The sequence below is a fragment of the Atheta coriaria genome, unplaced genomic scaffold, assembly GCF_025399875.1.
Source record: "Atheta coriaria isolate IRGN ID8LTWV9N9 unplaced genomic scaffold, Caltech_Dcor_3.1 hic_scaffold_9_pilon, whole genome shotgun sequence".
NCBI classification, from domain to species: Eukaryota; Metazoa; Arthropoda; class Insecta; order Coleoptera; family Staphylinidae; genus Dalotia; species Dalotia coriaria.
Genome location: NW_027045451.1, coordinates 4,881,155 through 4,905,768, shown reverse-complemented (window position 1 = coordinate 4,905,768; position 24,614 = coordinate 4,881,155). Strand labels below are relative to the sequence as shown.

The 24,614-nt window shown below is 40.8% G+C and overlaps 5 protein-coding genes across 7 annotated transcripts; 2 read left to right on the top strand and 3 right to left on the bottom strand.

The window, feature by feature from the left end:
- Positions 1 to 26: 26 nt before the first annotated feature.
- On the bottom strand, positions 27 to 3,801 carry LOC135798369 (retinoblastoma-like protein 1). Its single transcript, XM_065311193.1, has 10 exons — positions 3,303 to 3,801; positions 3,102 to 3,235; positions 2,834 to 3,022; positions 2,285 to 2,775; positions 2,183 to 2,230; positions 1,546 to 2,129; positions 1,145 to 1,489; positions 870 to 1,088; positions 468 to 812; positions 27 to 407 (listed from the first exon to the last, which is right to left on the bottom strand). Exons 1-10 carry the CDS (start codon positions 3,483 to 3,485, stop codon positions 258 to 260), a joined length of 2,688 nt encoding a protein of 895 aa, XP_065167265.1. The 5' UTR covers positions 3,486 to 3,801; the 3' UTR covers positions 27 to 257.
- Positions 3,802 to 3,993: 192 nt separating this feature from the next.
- LOC135798368 (uncharacterized) lies at positions 3,994 to 14,086 on the bottom strand. Of its 2 annotated transcripts, XM_065311192.1 has the most exons (10): positions 13,863 to 14,086; positions 13,675 to 13,760; positions 13,077 to 13,612; positions 12,778 to 12,989; positions 8,693 to 12,715; positions 7,359 to 8,633; positions 5,590 to 7,291; positions 5,303 to 5,520; positions 4,986 to 5,243; positions 3,994 to 4,341 (listed from the first exon to the last, which is right to left on the bottom strand). In XM_065311192.1, the coding sequence occupies exons 1-10, from the start codon at positions 13,908 to 13,910 to the stop codon at positions 4,288 to 4,290; spliced, it is 8,412 nt and encodes a 2,803-aa protein (XP_065167264.1). In that variant the 5' UTR covers positions 13,911 to 14,086; the 3' UTR covers positions 3,994 to 4,287. The 2 variants fall into 2 exon arrangements, with proteins under 2 accessions (XP_065167264.1, XP_065167263.1); XM_065311191.1 differs by lacking the exon at positions 3,994 to 4,341 and having other exon boundaries at positions 4,378 to 5,243.
- Positions 14,087 to 14,339: 253 nt separating this feature from the next.
- On the bottom strand, positions 14,340 to 17,960 carry LOC135798371 (protein suppressor of hairy wing-like). Of its 2 annotated transcripts, none has more exons than XM_065311198.1 (7): positions 17,823 to 17,960; positions 17,050 to 17,238; positions 16,670 to 16,991; positions 16,482 to 16,595; positions 15,856 to 16,413; positions 15,464 to 15,785; positions 14,340 to 15,402 (listed from the first exon to the last, which is right to left on the bottom strand). In XM_065311198.1, exons 2-7 carry the CDS (start codon positions 17,214 to 17,216, stop codon positions 14,603 to 14,605), a joined length of 2,283 nt encoding a protein of 760 aa, XP_065167270.1. In that variant the 5' UTR covers positions 17,217 to 17,238; positions 17,823 to 17,960; the 3' UTR covers positions 14,340 to 14,602. The 2 variants fall into 2 exon arrangements, with proteins under 2 accessions (XP_065167270.1, XP_065167271.1); XM_065311199.1 differs by lacking the exon at positions 17,823 to 17,960 and adding an exon at positions 17,552 to 17,813.
- Positions 17,961 to 18,261: 301 nt separating this feature from the next.
- CNBP (CCHC-type zinc finger nucleic acid binding protein) lies at positions 18,262 to 20,792 on the top strand. Its single transcript, XM_065311207.1, has 2 exons — positions 18,262 to 18,470; positions 19,009 to 20,792. Exon 2 carries the CDS (start codon positions 19,064 to 19,066, stop codon positions 19,523 to 19,525), a length of 462 nt encoding a protein of 153 aa, XP_065167279.1. The 5' UTR covers positions 18,262 to 18,470; positions 19,009 to 19,063; the 3' UTR covers positions 19,526 to 20,792.
- A 1,371-nt stretch (positions 20,793 to 22,163) lies between these two features.
- On the top strand, positions 22,164 to 24,167 carry LOC135798372 (XK-related protein 7-like). The gene has a single exon (XM_065311200.1). The coding sequence runs from the start codon at positions 22,164 to 22,166 to the stop codon at positions 23,946 to 23,948; it is 1,785 nt and encodes a 594-aa protein (XP_065167272.1). The 3' UTR covers positions 23,949 to 24,167.
- Positions 24,168 to 24,614: the final 447 nt, after the last annotated feature.

The window sequence follows — 24,614 nt, the reverse complement described above, 5'->3', positions numbered from 1 at the left end:
CATAGTGACAAACAAAATATACAAAGTTTAGTTTTTATATATAAATTTATCAAACACCTCAATCTCACAGAAGCGTTCACGATAGGTATTTTTAAAAATTACTACACTATTACAGCATATCGTCATTTCAATAAAAAGCACAATTAGACACTAATTGAAGAAGAAACCAATTTGATGAATTTTCGAAATCTCTTGGAAATATGATTCGTCAGGCTTCCAACTCTAGATACAAATACACTAAAAACTAATTAATCAACTTAAATCATATTTTGCACTTCGCGCTCCTCGATTAAAGCCTGCATTTTGCGATTGCAAAGACGCTTGTTGTCCCGCTCTTCTGTAGTGTTGCTGTCAGTAAGCAGACGCTTCGCTGAGTGGCCAACCACTTTATTGATATTCTGCAAATCCTACAACGAAAATAAATCCAATAAGAATCACGCATAACTCTCAAATCCTATGCAACTTACGCGCACATTGCTCCGATTAAAATAGTACGAATAAGTTGGATTGAAGTCGGCATTCGTCGGCGACTCCAGCATGTTCACATACACATTGTCCGCAACCTGGCGGCGAGGCGACTCAAAAACATGCGGATTGGTCGGTAATGGCGACAGCGCATAATTTTCCACGTTACGACTCGGGCTGCTGGGGCAAATGCGCTGAATTAAAGGCTTCACATGCTGCACATAAATCTGGTTGTAGAATTGAATCAAATCACCGCGTTTCTCCTTGTCAAAGAAGACTTGCCGGTAGATGACGTTGTGTGCTTGTGGTTGCAGCTTATAAGCTTGCATAATATCCGTAAATTGCAACTAAACAAACAAAAACAATAAATAAACAAAAAATACACTTTTAAAAATTAAATTTACCGATTTTGATGACAATTTGAAGACAATATACACAGAACACATGATCAGCTGATCAAGATGGCGGTGTTTGAGCAGCCAAACTTCACCCTGGGTTGCATCACGCCGACTTTCGCGAATTGTCGCCTCAAGGAACGTCCAAATCTTCATGCGTGTTTCCGTATCGTTGATGTTTAACCGCTTGCATAGATCGTCCATACGTACGCCAGCCAGTACATAAAACTATTTAAATACATCAAATTATTAATCATTCAGCGGCCATTTTGTGTATAACCTACTTTTCTGAAGATGATCCCCAAACTGCCATTCTTTCTGGGTGTATTACCATTGCTGGCGTTCTGATTAGCCAGCTGATTGCGGTTAGAGTTGAGCAGTGATTGCCCCGGACGAATGTTGCTGTACCGTGGCGATTGGAACGGTTCTGATGGACTAGGCTGTGTCAAACCTGCTCCAACAAGCGCACGCCGCATTGTCGGGGTTGATGGCACACCCGAAGCGCTGATTGTCGTTCCTGGACGCGCAATTTCCTCAAACTTCGGGATGATATAGTTGGATGTTTTCATATCCTTCCATAATACACTGTCTTCTTTCCACATTAAACTCTCCAAGATTGTTTCCTCCACCTAAGTAAAACAAATAAAAATCTATTAATGCATTCATGAATTAAGATTAAACTCACATATGAAAGATGTTTGATAATATTCCTTGAAAACTGATTCGTGTTCCTCACAACCAGTTCAATAATCCGCACCAAGTGAACCGCCGGCAGCGACATGCACTTGAGAATCCATGGAAACTTGTATTGGTCCGCCATGTTTGTCGCGTAAATGACAATCTCCATCGCACACGTAAAAACGCACATTGCGAAGAAATCATGTTTCAAAAGAGGCGCAATGTCTTTATCAAGACGACGCTCACCAGCAAGCACCATCTCCATAAGATAATAAAAGAGTTTCACGCCTATAACTTTCTTTTCGTCATCACCACCAGCGCCTGCCGCAAATTTAGCTCCGAGATCTTTTTCGATATTGACGATTTTCTCGCCGAGATTTTCACCACCACAATCAGCAATCATTTTTGATATATTATCGGACATGCCCGACGGTCGCGTCGCCAACATGGCGATGAACTTCAACTGTGAGTCAGGTGAATTATCCTGTGTCCTGTCAGCGGGACCAACGTACTGTCTGCCTGTCAACGGTGTTTCAGGAACTCGCATTGGCAAACGACGTTCATTAACCGGCGTACTTGCAATCATATCTCCTATGGAATAAAATTTATCATAAAATATTGGTGATTTTATGCTGAAAACTCACCATTTGAACATTTCATGCCTTGAAGTTCAATTTGTCTGTAGGTTTCTTCTACAAAAACAATAAATTTAGTGTAATAATAACAAATTAAAGGTTTAAACTTACTTAAAAAGATGTTTTCGTCATAACACCACTCGGTAAAGATATACTGCTCGTACAATTTGGTCAATGTAGTGTAATTCTCCTCAAAATATTCCTCTTTGAACAAATCCGAAAAATCATCCTTGGATGTATGCAACCCTTCATCATTCTTCAATTTCGCCAGCACCGGTGCAATTTTATAATCCTGAACGTATTTCACATCCGCCAGATTCAATGTGCCAAAATTGTGAAACAATTTATCAATCACGCAAGGCGCCTCCCTAGGAATTTGATATCCAGGCAAATTCCAGCCTTTTGGCAAACCGACAAAATCAACATTTAGAATTTCACGTTTATTGAGCATGATTACGTTCTTGAACGCAAGGTTGCAGCAGCACTGAAGAATTTTTATGCATTCAATTAAATCATCACCCATATTCAGATATTTCCCTTTTAAAAGTAGAAATAATAACCAGGTGAATTCAAATACACCTACTGGTGTACTCTGGAAGGACCTAAAATATGTTTAATTAGCAATTGGATGGGTTTAATTTTAATTTGTTGTGCGCTTACGTTTTGCGCGTTTTGATCGCTTCCAGATCCGGCATTTTAAACAACTTCTTAAATAACGGCTCGTAACTTTTATAGACATTCTGACAAACAATGAAATTATGCTCAGCGACCTGCACATCGCGTGCAAAATCTACTGGTAGTTTCGACATGACGACCCATGCTTTCATGCAGCCGAAAAACTGTTTCAAGCTGAAAATGTTATGTGAATGTAGGCAACTTGTTACACATATAACAAAATTTATCCATTTGTTTTGTTTCTCTTGTTTACCTTAAGTTTGTATGGCGCAGGACCTGGGTCAAGCTGATTGGATTGCTCCTCACCACAGTCCTGTCCCCAACCATCATTTCCTGCCGGCGGCATGTGGCTACTAGAGAGCAGGCCAGCCAGGATACTTTATTTCCCTACATGTACAAAACAAATACAGTTAATGATTTGTTTTGGTTTGATTGTTGTGTTATATTCACTCACCTCCAGAGTAAATTTACTGGAAATATCCTCAAACTTCTCCCACGCATCCTTGCTGGTGTCAGGATCAAGATTGAACACTCTGCATAGCTTCTCTAGGGCGGCGTAGAGGTCTTCATCAAAGGGCGATGCAGAAGACGTGTCCAAGGGGTCTACTTCAGGATCAAACTCCTGATTGATGCTCATTGTAGAATGTTTTCGCCCTGCGCAAGCTGGGGATGCTGTGGTTGGGCAACGAGTGCCTTCTTAGAGCGGGTGTGGTTTGCACTAGGTATACACTAAGTAGGGTTAATTTCGCGGGAACACGTCTTGATGCACAGAAAGTCGCGGCCGAAAAGAAACTAGACTGATATGTGGTGTTTCGTCGTGCGCACCGAGAGGGAAAACGTTTTGCCGCCGGCGCGAAACGATGTTTTGGCGCGATCACAACCACAACAGAAGAGAACAGCGCGCGAGGTTGTTTGTTGGTGTCATGATCCGGCTAAAGCGCGCCAAATCTTTGTAATACGTCATTGCGTGATGCAAATTTGCGCCATCTATGAAGCAACATCTAAAGCAACATAAAACAATGCTATTCTAGATATTACAACGCCACCTACCGGATATGTCAACACCTACCAAGTTTTAAACTGTATGAACAAAGCACAAAACACAACTTTTAAAAACAATGAGGAATATGAATGAAAATGTAATGTACGTCGGCAAAAAATGTCCATCGACACTTTTATTCACACCAAAATGACCACGAAATTAATGAAACTCTATCTCAATTATAAAATATGCAAATATAACCGCATACACATGTAAAAACATCCATATAAAAGCACAAAAATAAATAAAACTAAAACAATCACAATGTGATACAATACGCGGCAACCAATCGACGAAAAATGATGCAATTGATGAGAAATCATGACAATGTGATGGTTGGCGACGAAATCACAAGTAATACTAACAAAGCCGACAAACTGACAAGAAAAAGCATATGTCAACGTCGGAAAAAATTCAAGCTTGGCCTCTTCTTGGGGCTCGCACCGGCGTTCTGCAAAAAGAAAACCAAATATAACACTCACACGCATTTTGTAGCATAAAGTTTCATCCATAGTTATATTTCCGTGTTAAAAAATATAGGTATAGTATTTATATATTAATAGAAATGTATTATCGATTGTCGAGTATAGCGACAATTAAAGCTGCATGGTAGAAGAGAGTTAATTGATAACAAACGTGCAAATGTTACGTTAAAAACAACAGAGAAAAATAAAACGTAATATGTAAAAAGTTGTGTAAAAAGTGTAAAAATAACAAGTGTGTGAGTATTTTAGTGTTTTAGGAAGTGTACGAAACAAGTGAGATGCTAGCAGCGACGATAGACAACACACAAAACGCGTTCCGTGTAAAAAGCCAAAAGGTGCGCATGAAGAAGATATGCGCGCGATTAATTTGTCGCTTCGTCTCTATGCGCACGCTCCTGCACGCCACGCAACGCGATGGCATACAAAGACACACCACATGCCGCCTGCGTCGACTAATATGTTCGGTACAAGTGTGCATACGAGTGCACGTACACGTACGATGATAACTGCACGTAGCCAAAGAAATAAGAGTATCCAGCGGCCCATGCGCACACCTCCTGCGCCTAGCAGTGCCGCCCTCGCAGAAAGACCAAGCGTCGTTGTAACCTACCTCATCCACAGCCCCTACTTTCTTATTAGATGATGAAAAGAGAGATCGCAGTGGATTGGGGGTGGTGCGTTTCTGATCTGTCGATAATTCACGCAGCACGCGTTCATTTCCCTGCAGCGAAGGACGGCCGCCATTTTTACTCGGCGTTGGCGGACCGGGGCGTTTGTATGATGTCGTACCAGCGTCTTTCTTTTTGTGTTTCTCGGAAGGTAAGAGTTGTGTTTTCATTGTATCGTCCAAAAAGTCAATATTTCCACTCTAAACAAATAAAATTAATATGGTTTAATTAAAATAAAACACAATTAGGTTAAACTAACCTTCAAATCGTCGTCTTTATACTGTCGTTGGTCCAAAAACTGAGTTTCAGCCGGGTAGGAACTTTTCAAGTGTGGGGGACATAGAGAATTCCTGTACGCAAACTCAGAGAGTCGACTAGATGAAGATTCGCGACTTGATGCAATACTAGGCCGGCCAGCTTTCAAATCATGCAGGTATTTATTGTTGAACATGTCACCTTCATCCTCCATTTGCAATTCTGTACATAAAAACACATCAAAACATAAAAACATTTGCAAATAAAACATATTTGTTAAAAAATACATACCACTTGCAGCTGGAGTAACATTACTAGTTCGCCTGCGATATCGCACCTCTTCAATAATATCCATTTTTCCCGGTTGTCCTGGTTGCATACTTCGCGGCAAACTAAAAGTACTCCTGCGCTCTTCAATATAAGCACTTCTTCTATCACTCTGTAAACTATGTGAACTGGCGCGTCTGCTAAGAAGCCCTGGTTCTTTAAAGTCAAACTCTGCTTCCTCTTGCCTCCTGGCTTCTTTCAACTGTTGCATGATGTACTGCTTCTCAGAGTCGATAATTTCATTCTTCGCTTGCGACCTGCCAAGTTCATCCTTTAATTTACAAACCGTATTTCTATAGTGTTCATTTTCCTCCTTAAGCGCGAGTATTTTTTCATATCGTTGTGATTCATTCTGGTCGACTTGTTCTTTATACTTGGAAACAATACGCTCCTTCATCTTCTCCAGCTTCAAATCATACTCTGCCCTTACTTCTGTAACCTTATCAGCTAATTCCCCATCTAATTTCTTTGCGTGCTGTAAGAATTGTTCGCGATCACGTTGCCGTTTGTACTTTAGTGTGTCTATTTCTGACTTGAGTTTTGTGTTTTCCTCACAGAGATTCGAATAAGATTCTTTTGTAGATGTTAATGCATTAAGTTGTTCGTTGCGTTCATTTAACAATTGTTCAAGGGCAGAATAATCCAATTGGAGTTTTGAATAAGCAATTTTTACATCTCTATAGCTACCTTTGAGTGAAAATAATTCGTTTTGCAACTCATCTTGACAATTATTATTCTTACTTGTTTGTGATAACTGTATTTCAAGTTTATGACACTTGTCTGCCCAATGAGTCATATCATCTTGATTCTGTTGCTTGAGTTGAATATATTCACTCAAAAGTTGTTTGTAATGAACATCATTATCCTCCACAGATGATTTTTGTTCAACATGTTCTTCTTTTTCAATTTGAACCTCAGTTTTAACCTTTTTCTCTTCATAAGTACAACTTAATTTCTTATTCTCATCTCGCAATTGTTTGATTTTCTTCTCGAAATTGTTCTTGGCATTCTCAACAAGCGTCAATTTCTGCTTGACACTCAAATACTTTTTCCGCCATTCATCCTCCTTGGGCTGCTGTTTGACTGGTTGCATATTCTCCTTGAGTACTTTCTGTTTTTCATCTTTGATTGGCAATGCTTCAACGGAAATCAGGAATGCTTCAAGTTGAACTTGTGTGTTATTAGCGTTATCTTTCAAATCTTCTAATTTTTCAGTTATCTCTTCACAAGATAACTCTTTAAATAAGTTTACAGAATCAACTGCTTTGTTTTCCAAGATGGCCGACACGGTTTTCTCCACGACTTGATGACATTTGAGACTTACATTATAAATCATTTTGGAAAGACGTCTAAATTGTTTGTAAATATCATCGATGATAACTTCCAGCGCGGTTTTCTGCTCGTAATGTAACTTGTGACGGTCTTCGGTTATATGAATAGATTTAATTTGTAGCGTTATGTATTGATCACGCAAGTTGTAAACCACTTGTTCCAATTGGTTACGTTCGGAAACCATTGTTTCAATCTCTTTGAAAGCAACTTGAGATTTTTTCATAAATTCAGTGTATAAATCATGTTGCTGAGTGTTATTTGCTTCCAATTGTTGTAGTTTCTCTTGGATAACACTGGAATTGTGGTGTTGCTCGCGTAAAATTTCATACTGCATCTAGAAATTTGATAAAAACACAAATAAGTATTGTTTATATGAAATTTAATAATATAATATAACTTACCTTCATATTTTCTAAACTCTTTGCCTCCTTAGCTTGGTCTTGCATTAACGCAGCCTTCTCCTCGTGAAGTTTCTCGTAAGTTTCCAAAAGTTTTGCTTTATCTTCATTCAGTTGTTGGTTACATTTGTCCATTTGCTGCAGCGCCCTCTGTGCATTTTCCTTCTCATTCTCGGCAGTTTCTTTAATACTCTCAAGCTCACGCAATTTTCCATAAACATTAATAATACGCCGCTCTGTATCCATAATGATATCATCAAGTTCTTCCTCATCCAAAGCCTCATTTTTGTCTCCCAGCAACGACCGAATATGTTTAATATTAACTGTCAATTTATCCCTGACAGCGTTCGCATCAAAAACTTGCGTTTGTAAATCAGCCACGCGTCGCTCCAAAAACTCCTTCGCCTCACGCTCCGCCCCCAACAACCGCTCAATTTCACCCCGTCCACACTGCACACTCTCCAATCGCGCGACAACCTCCCTAACTTCACCCTCGGTGCGCAGTAAATTTTCCTCGACCGCCCGCAGTGCGCACGCATGTTTCTCAATTAACTCTTCCTTCTGCTGCGTTACTTGCGCCAGCTGCGCCTCCGCTCGACGTTGTTCGTCCTCGTGGGCGTGCCGCGCACTAGTAGCGTCCGCAAACTTGGCCATCCTATCCGCCAGCTCCGCCTGTAACGAAGCAATCGACGCATCTTTAGCATCTAATTGGCTAGCTACTGATGCGTACTTTTGTTGCATCTCGGCGATCAACTCCTGCAGCTCATGTACGCTCGCCTCCGCCGCCACACGTTCGTGCTTCGTCTCCGCCAGCTCGATGGTCAACGTTTTATTCAAGCCGCTCATGTACTCCATCTCAGATTTCGTAGCATCATACTGCATCTTCAACTCGTTGAAAGACTCCCGCTCAGATTTCAGTTTACCCTCGTAATCTTCGTGAATAACCGTCAGTTGTCGACTGGTAGCCTCCATCTTTCTTGTCATATTGGTCAGGATTGATTGGACAGAGTCAAATTCATCATTCGCAGCTTCAATTTCTTCGCATTTTTGTTTAACCAAAATCTCATTTTCACTTATTTGAGCGTTGGCCTTATCAAGTTTAGATTGCAGTGAGTTTCTTGTAACCTCAAACTGCTGCTGCTCGTCGTGCATTTGATTTTGTAGCGATGCCAACCGATCCTCCAACTCCTTCAACAATTTCTCCATTTTAGTCTTGCCAGCTTCAAGCACATCATTGGATATTTGAAGATTGCGTATTTGTGTAGTGTGTTCCAGAATCTAGCCAAGAAAACATAACCCCAATTATAAATAGAATTTCCTTCAATATCAAAACCTACCGTTGCGTCCTGTTGCCGACAGAATCCAACCATCTCTTGATGTTCCTGCTCCAGTTGTTTAATCCTCTTTGTGAGCGCCTCCTTCTCTTTTGTCAGCGTTTCAATATTCTGCAAAAACTTGGCAATGCTGGTATGCAACTCTTGAATCTCCTTCTGACGCTTTTCGATATCCTCTCGGAAAGTCTTCTCTTCGCGTTTGATACGATCATAGTATTTGGATACCTCTTTCTTCAGTTTCATTATTTCAATCTCTTTCTGCGCCACAATCGATTCATGCGCTTTGGTTTCTTCTTGCAACATATCCTGCTTTTCGATCAGTTTTTGTTTAGATTCTTTTAAATACTTTTCCTTGGCGATCTTTAAATTGTCATAATCTCTGCGCACATTTGCATTAGTCAACTCCAATTCTTCCAACTTTTTCGTCATGTCATCCTTTTCGGATTGAATCATGCGCAAATGAGTCTTGGCGTCTTCTAATTCAGTCAAAACACTTGATCCTTCTTCCTGGGACTCCTGTAGACGCATTTGAAGATCATCAATGTCTTTTCGCAATGATTCTTCAATCTTCTTAAGAGTACTCATTTCCTGTTGGAATTCCATTTGGCAATTTTTAGTATCTTCCTCATACTCGCTCTTCAAACGAACAATTTCAAACTCCATGGATTCTTTTGCAGTTTTTATTTCATCATAAGACTTCTTGTTGTATTCGAGAATGTTCTGCAACTCTTTATGCTCCTTGTCAAGTGAATTAAACTTCTCCAGCATTTCATGTAAACTTTCAGTGAGATTCTGAATTTGTGAATCGTTTTCTACTTTCTGTTCCTTTTCAGTTGCAAGCGCTTCTGTGTACTTGTTAATGGTATAATTCAATTCTTCTTTGAGCATGGAAATCTCCTGTAGGTAACCGATTTCAGTTGTTTTGAGAGTATCAGCTTGTTCTTGTAAATCATTAACTTCTTTAGTTTTTGTTTCAATGTATTCAAACAAATGTTGAAGTTCCTTCTGTACAGAATGATTTTCTTCTTTTAAATGTTCAGCATCCGTTCGTAGATCAACCAATTGTAGATTCAACTTTTTAATTTCATCTTCTTTAGTGTTTTTATAATTTTTCAACTCTTCCAGTGACTGTTTCATGTTTTTCTTTTTAATATGAAAATGCGTGAAGACAGTCTGAATGTTTTCTTTAAACTGCTCGGTTTTTGCAGTCAAAGAATTTTTCATATCAGTGATTATTTGCAATTCTTCCAGTGTTGTTTTATGACTGTTGCTCAACTCATCAAGTTTACCTTTCGTTTCACTTGCATTTAAAAGCGCTGCAGCTTTTTCATCTTCTATATCAGCAAGACTGCTCTTCAATGTTGAGATTTCATTTGTTTTCTTTTCTATTTCCAATTTTAACGCCAATAATTCTGCTGTATTCAGTTCAATAACATCGTCTTTACGCTTGCAATCATTTTCTTTTGCTTGCAGTTGTTGAACCAATGCCGTCAACTCATTTCTTGTTTGATTAAATTCGCCAGACAGATTACCCTTTTCTGCAGTTAACGCACCAATCGTTTCAGTCGCTTCTGTTAACCGTAATTCCAGGGCATCCTTTTCTTCTGATTGGTCCTTCACACGTTTATCCAAATTCTCTATGGTTAATTGAATCATTTCGATCTTCTTCTTGTGTTGATGGATTTTTTCATTCAATTCCTTCTCTGTTTGAGAAGCAGATTTGCGTAAATCTTCTAGATCTTTCTGTTTTAATGCAGTCTGATTTTTAGCGAGCTGTAAATCAGTCGCTAAACCTCGTTTAACTTCTTCCAAATTTGTAATCTTGTCATTTAATTCATTAATTGTTTGCATTCGCTTTAAATCTTTATTAGAGAACTCTTCTTTGGCAATGGTGAGTTCAGAATCTTTGTTTGTAAGTTTAAGCAGTTGAGAGTCAATTTCAATCATAAGTTCTTCAATTGTTTTCTTATTAGAATCATTTTCTGCTGCTGCTGCTTGCAAATCATCCTTTAAACTTTTAATATTATGGTTTAAAGAATCTATTTCTTGTTTGCTATTATTTTGTAACGTTTGATTTTCTGTATCCTTCTCCTCACATTTTGCAAGTAACTCTTTATTTTTCTGAGTCAACTGATTACTAGAGGTTTGTAAGTTTTTAAGTTGTTCTAATAAATCCGCATTCGTATCCTTCAAATTAACAACATCTACTTGCAGAGATGAATTAGCACCTTGAACAGTATTCATTTCTTCTTGCAAACTATCAAATTTACTCTGCAATACCTCAATTTGTAAATTTTGTTCTTCAGATAACTGATTGCAATTATTAATATCATCTTGCAACTGTTCTTTAACTTGCAGTAAGTCACTAACTGAATTATGCATGGTAAGAATCTGTCTCTCTAACTGTTCAATAACAGATACTCTGTCAGAATTCTCCAGAGTCAATAATTTAACTTGTAATTGAAGATCATCTCTCAAAACCTCCAAACTATTCAACATTTCGCATTGATCCTCAACTCGTTGCTTCAAATTATAAGTTTCCTCACGTTCCGAATCTAAACGACCTTGCAATAAGAGATTCTCAGCTTCTTTATCGAAAGCAACAACTTTCAACGATTCCAATTCCTCTACAGTCCTACCAAAAGATCGTAACTTCTCATTCATATCAGATATAGTTTCAATCTTCTCCTGAATATCGCTTTCTAGTTGACTCACACTTTGTTGTGATTGTTCCAACAAGTGTTTGATTTTTTCAATGTTTTTCTGTTTTACCAAATCATCAGCACGTAAAGTTGTTAATTGTTCTTCTAATTTAGTATTCAACTGAGTCATATTCTCAATTTTACTCTCAAATGACATTTGTTTTGATGACAATTTATCCAACAAACACTGAATCCTTTCAAATTTCTCCATCTTTGAATATTCAATTGATCCGGTAATCATTTCCTCTAGACGATCAATATTAGTCTGTAACTTATTATCAGATTCTTTGATTTGTTTTTGTAACGCTTGCAAGTTGAAATCAGAGTTATTAAATGCGTCAACTGCTTCCTCATACTGTTGCTGTAAATGACGTGATTCTTCTTCTAATGCATCAAATATTATGTTTTTCTCATCGAGTTTCTCCTTGTAGTCATTGCGAACAAGTTCAACATCCTGTAAATCTTTGCGTAGACTCGCTATCAATTCATCATTGACTTGAATTACACTCTCACGATCTAAAAGCCGCAACTGCATCGCTGAAAACTCTTCGTTTATAGCACCATTTTCCCTGGTTAATTCTTCAACTTGTTGAGTAATCTTCAAATTAGTAGTCAGCAAAGTATCTTCAGATTGTTGCAAAATCACAAGACGTTCCATCAACTCATCGTGTTTCAATAACATGTTCTGATGATTATTATTAGCAACTTCAAGCTGTGTCTTTACATCAATGAGTTCATCTTCCAACTTCTGACTTTCTTCAACTGATGCAGTCAATGAATCCTTTAATTTCTTGTTATTGTCCTCCACGTCGCTGTAATCCTTAGCAAGCTCGTTGATTTTCAGTTCCAACTTCTCATTAGTAACAATGTATTTATCCAGAGTAATATCTACATCATGTTTGAATGCTTGCAGTTCTGTAAAACTACTTCTACACTCTTCTAATTCTTGTAGAGTAGTTTTCATTTGTTTCTCTACATCGGTGGAATATTGAATTTGATCTGCTAGTTTAACACTCAATTCTTGAATGTCCAGTTGACATTCTTTGAGTTTAATTTCAACAACCGTATTGGCAAGTGTTTCATCAGACGTAGACATGGACTGAACGTTGATTGTCGATACGGAATTATCCAATTCCAAAGTGTTGTTGTGAGTCTTGTTCTGACGAAGTTCATCCAAAAGCGTTGATAATTCGTTGTAGTTTATCTGCAGGTTGGTGAACTCCTCCTGTTGGGCTTTGTATTGTCGTTGTGCTTCTTCCAGTTTTGATTCAAACTCCACTGCACGCGTTTGCCATGTGCATGCTGATTCTTCTGCTTGTGCCAACTAAATAACAAAGAAAAATTAGAATTATTAAAATATAAATTCATTAAAGTTGTTTATCGTACCCTTTTTGATATTTCCTCCTTTCTAAATGTAAGTTCACCATGTTCAGACTGCAATTCACAAATATATTGTTGTGCATCAGCTAGTTCCGACCTCAACAACTTCTCAATTTCAATAATTTCACGTGGTTTATCCGTTGGCGGTCTTTCTTCAATATCTGCCAAACGAGCGCTGAGATTCGATATAACCAGAGATTTCTCATGAACTTCTAATGCTGCATTAAAAAAAAAACATATTTTAATGTAAAGCAAAAAACAAATCTCACATCGTGTTAAATATTATGCAAATTATTGTTACTTACAAATCTTTTGTATCCGCTGCTTTTGTTCCCGTATTTCCACATTCAAATCTTCTTTGTCATCTCTTTCCAACTGTAGTTCTTGCTGCAACCGCCTTATTTCTCTGTCTTTTTCTACCATCTTTGCCGTTTTCGCAGCTGGCGTCTTAAAATATTCAACCAAGGGGCTATTGTGAACGAAAGGGGACTCCCCTGAGGAGTTCCACTCCATACTTTTTTTAGGCGTGCAACAGGCAAGGATAGGATCACCCTTGATTGCTTTGCGTACGACATCGTTAAATTGTGCCGCCGTTGTCTCAGGCTTAAAATGTTCCAGGAAAAGCTTGATGAATGTTTGTACGGTGCTGTTGAGTTTGTGGCACATAGGCGCGATAAACTCTTCGCGTCGATCATGGAAACTCATGAAATGTAGCAGTAAAGATGCAACAGCGGTGAGTTCCGCGTCTGTATAATTCGCGGAATTTCCATTGCCACCGATTTCAAAAGATGGGTAGTGCGTGCGTAGAAATTCGCCGATGGTTGTGTGAAGATCTGGTTGCCTGTTGCGCAGTGACGAATCAATTATAATCAATGAATTATGATTCAAAAAGTAAAAACTTACAATAGATCTAAGAGTGCTTGGAAAAATTCGCCGGATTTCAATGCGTTAATGTTCTGAATGCGTTTGCAGAGTTCGAGACAATTGACCTACAAATACATACCATGTTATTACAATTACACCAAATTACGTCTGATAACCGCATAAATGTGCTGTGATTTTACTAAATAGAAATAAACCGTGAAACATACCCAATCGACGATGACAGAATCCCATTTTTGCATCGTGAGATCGCCCATCTTACAGCTCACCAAAACTACCGATAATATTTACATTTATAACACTAGCCGGCATTCGTCGCACGTGCGGCACGTAAAAAACCGCCGTCCGGACGTCCGAGATCAACCAGCGAAAACACAAAACTGGTTGGCGAACGTCGGACGACCGTTAGACAAAAATTACGTTAGGATTCGAATCAAACGTATTGCGCACGCGCACTGCGCATCAATCGTTGTCACAAACAAACAAAACAACGCGCAACGACGCTCGCTGATTGGTCGAGCAGCACACATCCCCTCCAATCAACTTTAACGAGCGCCAAAATAAATTATACTGAGTGTCACAAACCATAAATTAATATAAAAAGAAGAAAAAACATTTATAGCACAAAAATTCAATTTTTTCCACATTTTTAAATGTGGAAGAGGAGAAATTATACTTAATTAACATAATTCATCAACAAGTTTATTATTATTACTGCTTGAATCGTAAGTAATCAAAATATGTTCTTTATGGGATCAAACAAATCCCTATCTTACATCAACCCGTCGTTGTTAAAATTCCTTTTGTTCCTAACACGTCCAAGCCCAAGCCCAAAAACAACACATCCGTGCAAAAATAGACAAAAACTCGTCTGCGCTTGGGAATGAACACTAGTCATCTCAGTAAAAGTTACATCTTACAGCTTAAACCTACATAATTCTGTACAAAACTAATCGATAGCTTCAACAGCAGCGTTCGTCTCTTGGATCATAGCTTCATCGTCAATATACTCCACCGTTTCGTACTCAACATGCTCAATCTTCGCGTCAATGTCACCGGTAATAACCTCTTCAACTTGCATATCCGCTTCGGACATATCAACCATTCGGTGTTCATCTACATCCTCTTCATCTTCATCCATATCATTATCATCTTCGTTGTCGTCTTCATCATCTTCTTCCTCGTTGTCACTCTTCGCTAAACGCAACACGTGTTGTATTACCTCATCAACGGTTTGGTTATTCAATAATGACTTTACAGCTTGATCATCAATGACTACAGTGAATAGAAGTTTCGCATTTTCACGCATTCGACTAATATAGTCGAATTCTGAATCGGCAGCTGGTTCATGTCCACATCTTCGAATGACAGCATCGAGGATTTTATCCACTGGTGCATCAGGCCAACCGAAAGCAGTGAGTGTCTTCTCATCGACGAGTAAACTTAGCAATTCTTTAATAGAATCCGTCAGAGTCAGCTCCGTCCAAATTTGTGATTCAAGAATCTCTTTCTTGATGCTAGACGGTGCGAGGAGTTGTTCTTGTAGGCGTTTCTTTTCCGCGGCGGCCATGATATCCTCTAGCACATCGCGATGTTTTGCGCGCATGTGCCGCAGGAGGCAATCTTGGCGAATAAAAGCGCGTCCGCATTCGTCACACGCGCATGGCTGTTCTTTTCTATGCGTGAGCATGTGCAGCTTGAGGGAGGCTTTCACCGCAAAACGTTTTTTGCATGTATCACATTCAAAAGCTAAGGAATAAAACATAAAATGTTAAATTTTACTCTTAAAAGATTTAAATAATTTCCTTACGTTTTTCTCCAGTGTGTAGCAGTCCATGCCGGATTAAATCTTCTTTCCTGAAGAATGTGCGATCACATTGATCGCACTCCAATGGAAGAGCTCCTTCATGCACAAATTTAATGTGTGTTGTAAGACGCACGCGACGATTGAATGCGCGGTTGCAGTGCGGGCACGTGAAGGCGTTTTCACCGGTGTGGTGGAAAATGTGCGCACGCAGTTGCGCTGCCTGAATGAACGACTTCCCGCAGTAGGAACAGCTGTGTGGTTTGATACCGGTGTGTGTACGCACGTGTCTATTCAGTGTTTCCTTCGCAGCGAACCTTCGTTTACACTAAAATTAAATCACAACAAAATTAATTATTTTCAATCTAAATTAAACACATATGATTAACACCACTAACCTGCATGCATTGATAAGGCTTCTCTCCGGTATGCATCCGTCGATGCTTCTTATACGCCCCGCTGGAAGGAAATCTCTTCGGACACAGATCGCATGCATATGGCTTCTCTCCAGTGTGCGTTCGCATGTGCACTACGAGAAGCGCCTGTCCCTGAAACTCCTTCCCGCAGTGCGAGCATGGAAACGTCTTCTTCTTTTTGATCTGCCCGGCATGCGCGCGCAAATGGTCACGCAGATTGTCCTTTCGGCCGAAACTCTTGTTGCATACTTGACATTTAAACTGGTTGCGCGGCGTGCCATCGCATCCCGTCTGCATTACATGACGATCTAAATGATACTTCCTAGTGAAATCGCGATTACATGCTTTGCAGGAGAACGGTTTGGCAAGCGGATGCGATTGCATGTGATTACGAATCGCTAGTTTACTGCTGAAGCTGCGCAGGCATTCGCAGCATCGGAACATGCCGATATCATCGGGGTGTTCTAATGAATTGTGGCGGATTAAATTTGTTTGGAGCATGAAGAGTTTGTCACATAGCTTACAAGCTATTGAACCATTCTAAATTGAAATAAAAATTCAAGATTATTGATTATTATGTAAATAATTATAATAATTAAATAACTTACTGCATGGGCTGAATCAGCAGGTTCACCACAGCATGCACACACTTCAAATGCAAGTGGATCATCAACATCAGCATCCTCAGGGTCATGTGTGACTGAAATATGCCTCTTTAAACTCTGTAAACCAAAAAATATTTTATTAATTTAAATTTTTTCAAAAAAAAAAAAAAAGAATTAAAATTATTGCTTACAGCTGCAGTCTTAAATGATCTCTCACAAATAGTGCAAATATTCTCCTCAATTTTCTCTTCCTCCACAACATACTCTGGATCATCAGTGTCCCCACTGTAGACATCTTGACTCTCCTCAGTTCCCTCCATGATTTCAGCCACAAACTCCTCATGATCTTCATACTCTTCAGGTTCCACACTTTCATCAACAATTTCATACTCAGTTTTGTAGGTTCCTGCATCCTGCACATAAATTGTGCCTGTGTCTCCATCTTCACTGATGTATGCTTGTCCACCCTCAGTGATGATGATCTTTTGAGTGCCATCTTCAGTCACATACTCACTAAATTAAGAAGAATTAAATGAGAAAAAGTTAATGTAGTGGAAGTAGATACACTTACCCTGGGTCTGGTATTTCACCTTCTTCTTCATAGGCATTGATTTGTAGGTTACCATCTGTATTGGTTTCCACATGAATTTCCCTGACTACCTCCCCATCAAGGTCTTCAGGATCTTCACATTCTATAGGCTCCAATTTGCTGATGATCTGTATGTTTTCACTATCCATGCTGATTACACTTAATCACAACCTGCATCAAAGCAAATAAATGTTTTAATGATAACATTTTATTATTTTAATATATATTTTTTGATTGTTGTTTAAGGATTGCAATAAATTCTTTTTGCCCCTGCCTGTTGCTGAACTCAAAAAGTAAACAAATGTAGGCAGCCCTTCAACGCTCGAATTCAAATTTCGTTAATCATTTGCAACCCTCCAAGCGTTGCCGACGTTTTCCGCATAAAATTTATCAAATTTCACAATTATAATAGCAGAAAATATTCGGACAGCGCATAAATGATTTTGTTTTTCAAGGTTTGAGTGATATGAGCGCATTTTTTTACCGGAAAATGTGTTAATTGTTCATCGGTGAGGGAACGCAGCCACCAGTGCAATGCCGTGCAAATGGTAAACGGACGCTGCTGGCTGGCGGGCGAAGGGCACACGATGCCGCCACGAATTCGAACAATTCGGCACGGATTTGGGCCGTTCGCGCTAAGTGGCACGCCGCTGGCACGCATCAACGGGATGTCGTGAAATGCGGCGATTCCACGGGATGTCGACCGATTCCCCTTGATGGGCGCCTCAAGAGGGATTTTCGCAAAATGCACTCACCTCTTACGGTGCGCCCCTGGAAAGTCGTCAACCTCACGATCATGCGGACGCGTAAAATGGTGGATGGACTAGTTTTCAGGCGCGGCCATTACGAGCGCATCTAGTGACGCTTCGCGGTGATGACGCGAGCGTGTCGGGCGACGTCGGTAAACAACGTCAAACGTCGGAATTAATATCTTTAAACGATTTTCTGTAACAAATGCATTTATAATTAAGAGAAGCGAAAAAATGCATGGTATAATAATAAAACATATTAAAAAATACCTGCATTATATTATTTATGACTAAAGAAACGATTTTCTGTATCAATTTGCTTTATATGAGTTAAATATGAACTGAGATGTTTAAATTTCGTGCGGTTTCAGTTTGGCAGCGCCAAAGAGGAAGTGACCGCGTGATGCAAGCGCGACACGCGGCGGAGCTGGTTTGAGCCGTCAACTACCGGTGTTTTCTCTCGCAGCACGTCCTCGCAGCTAGTCAGCCAGAGCGTTGTATACCCGTGTGTGGCCGAGTTGAGGATTCAGCGCGTAACCTTTACGCTTGCGTACACGAGGTTCGAGGGTGCGAGTCTAGTTCGTTCATCGCTTGAATCCGACCAACACGCATGTTAACGTCAGCTTCGCAACCTGAAGTGAAGTCCAGTTCGAGGTGAGTGCAGAAGGCGCAAAGATTTTGCGTAGTTTTCCGCTGTCGCGCGTGTGTCCATTGCTCACACACACGTGGACGCAAGTTTGGACGCGGGCTTGTTTCTACGTTGTTGCTGCAAATATACCGCGCAGACGATGCGCATTCGGTCCGGGACGTTGATCTTCCAGTTTTACTGCGTCTTACAAATGTGACGTCGCCGTATTCGACGCAAAATCAGCGCTTTCGGGGCCGCGCGGAGCCGACTCGTCCACGTGTGGGGAAAAAGTGGCCTGTCATTCACCTCTGGGCATTTTTTCCCTACAAGAAGTGCGTTGTAGCCGATTTTGGCGCGAGCACAATGTCTAGAAGCTTGACTCCATGGGATTTTTGCCAACATAAAATCGCTTGTTGCTTTGAATTTGTTTAAAAATCAATGTTAGGTTATAATGGGTGTTGCGCAAAAGTATGTCCGCCATGCATCGCGCGCATGGTGCACGCGGAATACAGGATGTCCCATTGCCGGCATGTTTTAAATGTTGTGTTTGCGTTTTGTTTGCAGTTGTTAGAGGCGTTTCGTGAGTTTAGCTGTTGAAGAGAAGAGAGCCAGAGTCGAGATGAGTTCGAGCGTGTGCTACAAGTGCAGCCGCCCAGGGCACTTCGCCAGGGAGTGCTCGCAGCCCGGTGGTGGCGGCGGCGGCGGTGGTGGCGGACGCGACTCCGGCCGTGACAGCTACGGACGCGGACGCGAGAAGTGCTACAAGTGCAACCGATTGGGTCACTTTGCGCGCGAATGCAAGGAGGACGCGGAGCGCTGCTACCGCTGCAACGGCGAGGGCCACTTCGCCAAGGACTGCCACCAGAACCCGGACACGCCGTCGTGCTACAACTGCAACAAGCCGGGGCACATCGCGCGCAGCTGTCCCGAGGGCGGGCAAATGGACCGCATGTCCAATCAGACATGCTTCAACTGTAACAAGGTGGGCCATCTGTCGCGCAATTGCCCCGAGTCGACAAAGACGTGCTACCTGTGCAACCGGCCGGGCCACATCAGCCGCGACTGCGACCAGGAGAAGTAGCCGCCGCGACGATAAGGACCCCCAGCAACAGCAAAAGCACACACACCACACAACACATCCCACCCACCCCCCCAGCAAGCAGACACCGAACATATAACGTCATTCGATCGCGGGCCGCCATCGGGCTCGAGTAGGCGCAGGAGAGGCTGGCAGGCGGACGCACCCGGACACGAATAAAATATAAAACTAATTGTAAGGCCATTTATACGAGGTGGAAGTTGTTATTGTATTTTTTTAATGTTTAAAGATGAGGCAGAAAATAGTAGTTTCAGTGGCGGATTGGCAGGCGAGGCGGTAGCGGCGGCATGAAAATTGCATTGCGTTGAGAATTGAAGTTTTTTAATGTTGAATTTTTGTAAAATTACAAACGAGAGCGGCACGAGGCGAGGAGCAGCGCACGAGAGCAGTTGAAGCAGTTGTAGTAAAAAATAAGCCTTTATTTTGTTCTTATATGATTATGTTTATTATTAGTTCTTTTTTGCCGATTATTGCGAATGATCGTTGCCGAACGCGAACGTTTTATACACTACACACACACCGGATTCAGACCGACGCGGCCCCCGGCCCTGCGTCGGCCGCCATTCTCTTTCACTTCCGTTGTGCTCACGGAAACAAGCGAAATTTATAATAATAACTCGAGTTTTCCTTACGAAAAGCTTGGCTCTGTTATTTTTTGTTGCGTAACCAGAGAATACACGAAAAACGTCGAAACTTGCACACAACCGACTTCTCTCCCCCGCACAGCATCCTTCTCATCACACACACAGCGCACCACTCTCGTTTACTAGCGCGCCCAGCGTACAAGACACACAAGATTGAGCCGCCCATCCATCCTCTCACATCTCAAATTGACGAATGTACATAGCTTTCGACAGAAGACAAAGACGTAAAATGAAGGAGGGATATTTTCACACAAAGTTTTCATTATCGCGGGGACTCGTAGGGGGTTTATTGCCTGTTTGTTTTTGTATAACTAATCGACTTGAAATCAACCCTAACTCTTAAGCCAACCAGAAATCTATCTATAAAATACATGTTGTAAGCGTTACGGAGGCGATGCAGGAGAAGAGACCGGCTATTTTCGCACGCGGCGAGACGCGCGCGCGTGCGGCTCACGATTCGCAGCAGTGGTGGACAGGAGGCGAGAAATAACAAGTGAAAATCACGAATGTACTTTTGTAATTGCATTTACTCGTAAATGAGGGTCGTTTATTCTTTGATCATGTGGAAGTTTTTAAGTAAAAAGTAAAGAAGCAGCAAAATGATACACTCACCCTGTTTTATTTCTCCCGCAACGCATCACTCGACTTCGGCCATTTTGTTTTTCGGTTTTGAATGTAACTGTGACTTGGGTTGCCTACATCACATTCAGAATGATTCCAAACATTGAAAGAGAAGAAAAATCGCGATTAAATCAGATTTTGAGCATATTAAACGCATTTTTCCTTAAGTTACATTAAAATCTTTAAGAATTAAAGACAAAACAAGTCAAAAAACGTTAAAATTTTAATATTTAACCTATTTTAAGTCCTAATATGAATGAAAATAGTATTCTCCGTTGTTTAATATTGAAACACCACGAAATTTCTTATATTTATGAAACGAATGGAATCGAAACCCGCATTGAATTAATTTATAATTCCATAGCGCGCATTCCACCCAAGATTCCTTCGCCCGCCTGCGGGCAATTCTGAATGAAAGCCTTGAAATGGCATTCTTTCTGTTTTCATTCCATACTTAGCGCATCCATCGCACTTCGCTGCAATTTCCCATCATTTTCACCCTTAGCGCAAAACTCCTTCATGCGACTGCATGCACACTTGTTGCATTAACATTTTCCAAGTGCGTTTGAAAAGAATTTGATGCGTTTGAGCCCGAGAGCTTGATAGGATACCGTTAGCAAGTGAGCGACCAGCATGAGCAAGACTCACCTCTCGTCGCTTACCACCACTACACTCACGCTTCTTCGGCTGTGTGCGCGCCGGCCAGGTAAACATACGCGCACGCTCACGGCGAAGAATATCTGACAACATTCCATTGAATTCGGTCAGTTTTCATTCTTGTAATTCCTCGGCGCGTTTGTGCCGCGAGCAGCACTCCGTCCTGTGCGCACCAGCCACCTAGCGCGAGGAAGTCAACAACAAAGCGAGTTTACATGCGCAAAACTCTTTGCTTTGGCGGAATTTCAAGTTAAAGCAGAGTGCAGAAGATGATGTGGTGAATAAGGCGACTCCTGGTGATTTCTACGCTGGGCAGCTGTTCATCGAGAGAAATATGTGCGGAGGTTAGGTGTTAAGAGAATCCACCACTGGAGGCATCCGCAACGCGAAGAACACTAGGGAATTACGTGTTTCTTCAATAAAAACACATTAAGTAAGTCGCATTTGACTCAAAACCACATAAAAACATCTAAAACAACAAGAATTAAAGAAGTATTGCATGATTTTTCATAGAAAATCTAAAATAACAAGTTTTTTAGTTCAAATTTAAACGTTTTTACATGAATTACGAGAGTTATGCTTAAAAATTCAAGTTTTTTTGGTTGCCAATAGTAAATCTATCACATTTCTTACCTAATTTAACTAAATTTTCCTTCATGTCTGTTTTAGAAACATGTGATAATGGTAATCACACAAATATGTCAGAGTTTTTGCCACTCTGCGATTTACTATTCAATGTCGTCTCGCTGGCTGCATACTTCTGCGACTGCGTCTTCGACCTGCTGATGGTCTACTCGCTGTACGACAAGGGCCTCTACTCCACATGCGTGCACTGCTTGCTGGCGATTGTCACCACCAGTCTGATAATCCAGTCATTATCACTATACTGGTACAACCTTAAACTCAAACAAAAACTACAAGACGAAGAACAAGACGGTGCCAAACAAGTGGAACGTCGCGCACCGGATGACAAACAAAAATGGCGCACAGCCGCCATTTGCGTGCTGCACATCTTTCAACTTGGGGTTGTGTGGCGGTATGCCAAACTCCTTGCACCTGTAAAACTCAAAAATGTTAAGGAAGAAGTGCGTGATTTATGCATTCTACGGCTAATACATGCGTTTCTCCAAGCGGCGCCCATGTTACTTCTTCAGCTGTCATTGTTAACCAAACATGAGTCGCCTCCAACGGATTTGGTGACTGTGTCAGCATCGCTGTCACTGTTTACAATATGTTGGGCATTGGCTTCTTTCAGTAAACATGTTCAGAAGGTGGAGAAATTAGTCTTGACATGGCTGGGAGTCCTTTCACAGTTACTGTGGCGAGGTGGGACTGTGACAGCCCGTGCGATGGCGCTGTCTGTCTATGCTGCATCTTACCACTCTTGGATTTTCCTTGTGATTGGTTTACACTGGGCATGTATGTTTCTGTGGTTGGTTTCACCACGAAGCGCTTTTTATGGCGAGAAGGGCAAGAAATTAGGGATATGCTTCTTAATGGCTGGGATTTACGTCCTGGCTTATATCAATCTGCATGACAAACCTCACACTCGTACAATGATGATATTCTACGGTATTATGTTGTTTGAGAACTTGATGTTAGTCACTGCGTGGTTAGCTGCAATCTGGGCGATTCGTCCTCCCAATTGGATGTTGATCCCGACACTAAGCGTGGTATTATTCATGTGTGGATTGTTTTTCATGTTGGTATACTACCGCTTTTTTCACATCAAGCGTATCTTGGAGAAACCAACGCAACCTCAAGGAGTCTTCAATTGTCGCTTTGTGGGACCTACAGCTGCATTATACAACAATCGCAAGAAGAAAAAGCCGACTAGTTTTGTCCCGCCGCCGGGTCTTGCTCCTATGACCTTCTGGCGTCGTCCTTTACCGTCCAGCAGTGAGAATGAAGGTTCTAGTGTTGGGTCACGTGTTAATATACATCAAAAACTGCAAGAAAAGAAACAAAAACAACTCGCTGAGTTAAAAATCATCGAAGAAGAAATAAAACAAGGCAAACTTGTGGGTCCCGAAGGTGGTGATCCGGATGATAGGCAACCAATTCCATGCACGAAGCGCCATCTTGAACCGCAATTGCTCAGCTTAGCTTCGTTGAATAATCTGGCGAGTTACGGGGTGAATTTAAATCGACGTCCGGCACCAAGGGCGCCAAGAAGTCGCACACCTGAATTACTGCTTGCGCCAAGATATCTGTACTGCGATTGTCCCATGCCGGAAGCGGAAGTTGAACAGAATAATAGCGATATTGAAAGTCAGCTGAGTCTGCCGCGGTCGTACACACTGCCGAGGGAGTTTAAGTATTATCGTCGTGGGAAAACTCGTCGCCCGGTGCGACAAGTTGCTTCTACTAATAGTTCAGATGGGGATGTGGATTCAGCGGAGGACGAGGAGGATTTCAATGTACCTCCGGTGCTGGTGCGCCCATTGCGGCGACCGCAGTATCGGCACGAAACTAAACTATAATTTATTTATTTTTGATAGTTTGATTTATGTTTTACCTGCGGCTACTCGAAATCACGTTATTAAGCCATTATTATCTGTGTACATATGTTTAGAGTCGCGATGGAAGAGAGATGAATTGTATATACAGTTTATATCTGCAGTAGCTATGATTTAGTTAAGTAATGATAATGATATTTTTATATGTAAAAATTATAAATATAATTTTATATGACCAACCAATGATAGGAAATGATAATTTATCATTATTGATGTTTTGCAAGCTGACTTACCTTTTGGTCGAGATAAAAGTTTGTTTAATGGCACGTAAACACCCTCAGACGCCCAAAAAAGCATTTTAGGGGTATAAGATCATGAACTCAATCTTAAATTATTGCTTTGGCTTTAAATACCACTTGATTTCAATGTTTTTGAAGACTACAAAAGGAAAACACTGAATTCCGTACTATGATAAACGCCATTTAACCACATAAACCCTCATTGACTATCATTTTACAAGCATATTATAAAACAAGTTGTTTTTATTCACATATTTTGCCGGATTCCTTTTTTATTTCTTTGTTTTCACGTTTGAAATTTTGTCTTCAGTTATGCTTTACCTAACCTTACAAATTTGAAAACTGATCTAACAAACTGATTTCTCTGATACATTGAAAGCCAATTTACTGC

Coding starts and splice junctions, on each gene's coding strand:
- LOC135798372 (XM_065311200.1), top strand. CDS start 22,164: ATGTCAGAGTTTTTGCCACTCTGCGATTTACTATTCAATGTCGTCTCG.
- CNBP (XM_065311207.1), top strand. CDS start 19,064: ATGAGTTCGAGCGTGTGCTACAAGTGCAGCCGCCCAGGGCACTTCGCC.
- LOC135798371 (XM_065311198.1), bottom strand. CDS start 17,216: ATGGATAGTGAAAACATACAGATCATCAGCAAATTGGAGCCTATAGAA. Junction 16,992..17,049: donor GGTGAAATACCAGACCCAGG/GTAAGTGTATCT, acceptor TTCTTAATTTAG/TGAGTATGTGACTGAAGATG. Junction 16,596..16,669: donor GATCATTTAAGACTGCAGCT/GTAAGCAATAAT, acceptor TTTGGTTTACAG/AGTTTAAAGAGGCATATTTC.
- LOC135798369 (XM_065311193.1), bottom strand. CDS start 3,485: ATGAGCATCAATCAGGAGTTTGATCCTGAAGTAGACCCCTTGGACACG. Junction 813..869: donor TCAAATTGTCATCAAAATCG/GTAAATTTAATT, acceptor TTGTTTGTTTAG/TTGCAATTTACGGATATTAT. Junction 408..467: donor TTAATCGGAGCAATGTGCGC/GTAAGTTGCATA, acceptor TTTTCGTTGTAG/GATTTGCAGAATATCAATAA.
- LOC135798368 (XM_065311191.1), bottom strand. CDS start 13,910: ATGGGCGATCTCACGATGCAAAAATGGGATTCTGTCATCGTCGATTGG. Junction 13,761..13,862: donor ATTCTGTCATCGTCGATTGG/GTATGTTTCACG, acceptor ATGTATTTGTAG/GTCAATTGTCTCGAACTCTG. Junction 8,634..8,692: donor GTCGGCAACAGGACGCAACG/GTAGGTTTTGAT, acceptor TTTCTTGGCTAG/ATTCTGGAACACACTACACA.